At 42.6% G+C, this 3,905-nt stretch overlaps 1 protein-coding gene across 1 annotated transcript in view; it reads left to right on the top strand.

The window, feature by feature from the left end:
* The first annotated feature begins 1,094 nt into the window (after nt 1–1,094).
* TUBA1C (tubulin, alpha 1c) overlaps nt 1,095–3,905 on the top strand; it is a 21,989-nt gene continuing 19,178 nt past the window's right edge. Inside the window, exons 1-3 of the mRNA XM_006870082.1 lie at nt 1,095–1,311; nt 1,440–1,588; nt 3,672–3,894. Coding sequence (XP_006870144.1) covers nt 1,191–1,311; nt 1,440–1,588; nt 3,672–3,894 — 493 coding nt within the window. The 5' untranslated portion in view covers nt 1,095–1,190. The remainder of the gene's footprint in view (nt 1,312–1,439; nt 1,589–3,671; nt 3,895–3,905) is intronic.

The raw sequence follows: 3,905 nt of genomic DNA, 5'->3' as shown, positions 1-3,905 counted from the left end.
TGTGTTTGGAATCAGCAGGCAGTATTTCCCAAAAGCTAGGGAAAATGTCTTACTCTAATGTGACTACTAAACAAGAGCCTGGCCTTGCCAAGTGTGGGACTAAGAACTAGATTTGCTTTTCATGTCTGGTTTTCTGAAAGTAGCCTGTGCAGTTTAAGATACTCTTTGCCTTTCTAAAATAGTTACACAAGAGGCTACACAGGCCACCCCCATTCCAGGCAAGCTAATTTCAGGAAGTCAGGGACATGATGTAATATTCATCGACTGTGTTGATCCTAACTTTGCATGAAGGTACCAGTCATGTGTATTAATTGAGGTCCCAATGACTAGGGGTTCCTGGGCCTTTGTGAGTCCTCTGTCTCTGAGGCCTCATGGATTGATTAGAACATTATTCACTGTGTGGGATACAGCAAGTCTCTGGGGGAACAATGGAAGCCTCTTTGTTTGTATCCTCTCTGGTTATCATGAATGGGTAACTAAGAAAAGGTAACAGTCTGTATGCATCATGTGAGCTGATCTAGAAATCCATGGTTGACTTGTGAAGCTCTAGCTCTGGATGGCTGGGTGACAGGGAAAGACAGCAGGGACAGTAGATAGTGAGTTCTAGCTTGTGTCCTGGTCCCAGGGACTAGACAGAAGGAGGGCCAGTTGGTCTAAAGTACAGGAAGTTGTGCAGGCTCTGCAGCCTAGAATAGGTTTATGATGACCTGGCTCAGGGAAATCAGGCATGAGATGAGGCCAGATTGATTTCTAGGTGGTTAGTGTCAGAGAGAGAAATTGCCATGGAATAGATTGGCAACCATCTGGGAATTTGGTTCATGCTGATCTTTGCCACATTGTTAGTGATAAAAATGGATTTGCCTACTTTGCCCCTTTAGTGGCAAAGCTGGTAGTATCACACCTAGCAGTTCACTAATATAATCTTTGGTTTTCCAAAGCACTGTCTCTGAATGAGGTCTTTAACAAAAGATTGGTGTTGGTGAAATAGACCTAGTGGGCTCCAGAAAGGTGGTTATTTAAGTGTAAATCATTTCTACGTGTCCCATCTGATGTGGCATATTCTGACTTTTCCTATCTTCCTTTCATAGCGTGAGTGCATCTCCATCCATGTCGGCCAGGCTGGTGTCCAGATTGGCAATGCCTGCTGGGAGCTCTACTGTCTGGAACATGGCATCCAGCCCGATGGGCAGATGCCAAGTGACAAGACTATTGGAGGAGGAGATGACTCCTTCAATACCTTCTTCAGTGAAACAGGCGCTGGCAAGCATGTGCCCAGAGCAGTGTTCGTAGACCTGGAACCCACAGTCATTGGTGAGTTGAAGTCAGTAGCCCAAGTGAGATCCCAGGGACCTGCCACCAGAGCACTGTCCTTGGGGACTACATTGAAAGGCTTGTGCAGGTTGTTAGTGATGGGTGGCTGCTTGTTTCTCCTTTTGCAGATGAAGTTCGCACTGGCACCTACCGCCAGCTCTTCCACCCTGAGCAGCTCATCACAGGCAAGGAAGATGCTGCCAATAACTATGCCCGTGGGCACTACACCATCGGCAAGGAGATCATTGATTTGGTCTTGGACAGGATCCGCAAGCTGGTAAATACAGTATTTTATTTATTGATATGAGGGAAGGTGTTTTTTCTTACAAAACTATAAGAATCATTCTTGCATACTAAAGTGAGACTTAGAATACTCACTAATTTAAATGCACTTCTAACCCACCTAATCCTGGGTTTTGGAACAATGATTGGAGCCCAGGGGTAAGAGTTGGTATGCCTACTCCTGTTTGATTTACAAGGCAGATTTGGGCCATTGTATTCCTCTGGTGAGGACAGCTTCCCTATTCCTGTTAAGATGAGAATTGGAGGGAGCCTGCACAGCCTATCAACATTTGAGGCCACTAAACATCCTTGTTCATATTAGCCAGGCAGCTTTCTTGCTTCAAGCTGACATACCCCTTTTTAGGTCATCCAGATCACACTGAGTAAGGTGGCTGACTGTTACATATAACTAATGGATCAAAATCATTTTTTAAGAAATCTGGATGGTTGCCTTCTGCTAATACAGAAAATTCAGAGCAAATGAAGTCAATAACTGACTAAACACTGGAAACTTCCAACAAAGTGGAGCAAATATCTGATAGTGCAACTTTGTAATTATATTGAGGTGTAGTAATCACAGCACAACACTGCCCTGTTGTAGATTGGTCCTCTGACAGAGAAAATCTTTGGAAACTTTCTTTATTCATTTAGATAAAGTTGGAAAGTGCTGTGTTTGGACCATTTTAATTAAGAACCTAGCAATCAGATGACCCTTGGCTCCTTAGGCATGTGGGCAGCTTAGCTTGTTAAGTAATTTACCACAAACCAAACCCAAAGGCTTGGGTAGGGTCACTTGTCATGAAAATCACATTATGGAAGCCTAGCCACAGTTGATCTACTCTAAAAAGGGCTTTGCATTATTCATACTTTTCTCAGATAAGTAGTGTAGTCTCTCCCCAGCAAAATTGGGTTAATGGTTTCTATATTTGTAATTCAAGGTGCAGCTATGAGCACTGACTTGGAAATATGGACCTGCCTTTAGAATAAATAAACCTAGTGAAAAATATTTGGGGTTTTGGAGTGATGGTTATTACTTCTAAAATAACTGTATTTGTCTTAGGTATTGTTGCTGTTATCTACATGAGGCTGATGGATATCATATAATTGATAGACTAGGACTGCCTTGTACATTGATCTCATGCAGTTATTTCAGAACATAGATCCACAGGATAATTGTACTGAGTTGAAGAGTCAGTAAAGAATATCCATGCATCTCTGAGCACCTTTTAAGAAGGGAGAGTTGTCGACAAAATGCCTTACCTGAAAAGTAATGATTATTCTTGCATACAGTTTACAAGATGGAAAAGCCCACTTAATGTGTCAACTTGACTGGACCCTGATTCTTGGTGGTTTAGTAGATACGGAATGAGATAGCCATTCTCCTTTGAAATGTGATGTCATCATCCATTTTCTCATGACAGATTTTCACATAACAACTTGGTCTTTGTGGCCTAACCATGTTGATAAGTGAAATGTGGATTTATAATGCCTTACACTGAATGTGCTAAGTGTTATTCATGTGCTCATTTAATTCTCAACAACCTTAGATAACACTACTAAGTATTCTCATTTTATAAAACGGAGTTTAGTCAAGTTCACCCAGCAAGGCCCTGGTTGACCTGAATCCAGACCCAGTCTGACTCCACTGTCAAAGTTTTGGGACTTCAGATGTGCTCCAGTGGATCTTTGTGGGGAAATGCATCTGCCAGCTCTTTGAAGCATTCATTGTACCAGATTGGTGGTCCTGGGCCTGCCTGTAAAAGCTGTGCAACCCATAAGCTGTGCTTGTTCTGCAACCACAAAATGGTCTTCTGGCACCAAAACCTGGGTGTATCCTGATTGTACTGGCTTGTACTGCCTGAAGCCTTTTAATTAAGCAGATTTCCCCAGAAGTTCTGAATTGTGAAAGGTTTCCTCTGAATCACTTAATACTTAGAAGCTCTTTATGACCACTTTCTTAACAAATATTGCTTGGATGTTTTAAAAATCATGATTAGCACTATTATGGATCCAAAGATATTATTGCAGTTTTCATCAGGTGTCTTTCAAAACTAAAATTAAATATTTTTCTTTTGCAGGCTGACCAATGCACAGGACTTCAGGGCTTCTTGGTTTTCCACAGCTTTGGTGGGGGAACCGGTTCTGGGTTCACATCCCTGCTGATGGAACGCCTCTCTGTTGATTATGGCAAGAAATCCAAACTAGAGTTCTCCATTTACCCAGCCCCCCAGGTTTCCACAGCTGTAGTCGAGCCCTACAACTCCATCCTCACCACCCACACCACCCTGGAGCACTCAGATTGTGCCTTCATG

This window comes from Chrysochloris asiatica, unplaced genomic scaffold, assembly GCF_000296735.1.
Source record: "Chrysochloris asiatica unplaced genomic scaffold, ChrAsi1.0 scaffold00138, whole genome shotgun sequence".
Lineage (NCBI taxonomy): Eukaryota > Metazoa > Chordata > Mammalia > Afrosoricida > Chrysochloridae > Chrysochloris > Chrysochloris asiatica.
Note: the sequence above shows the minus strand (reverse complement) of the source record. Positions and strands in the feature narration are given on the sequence as shown.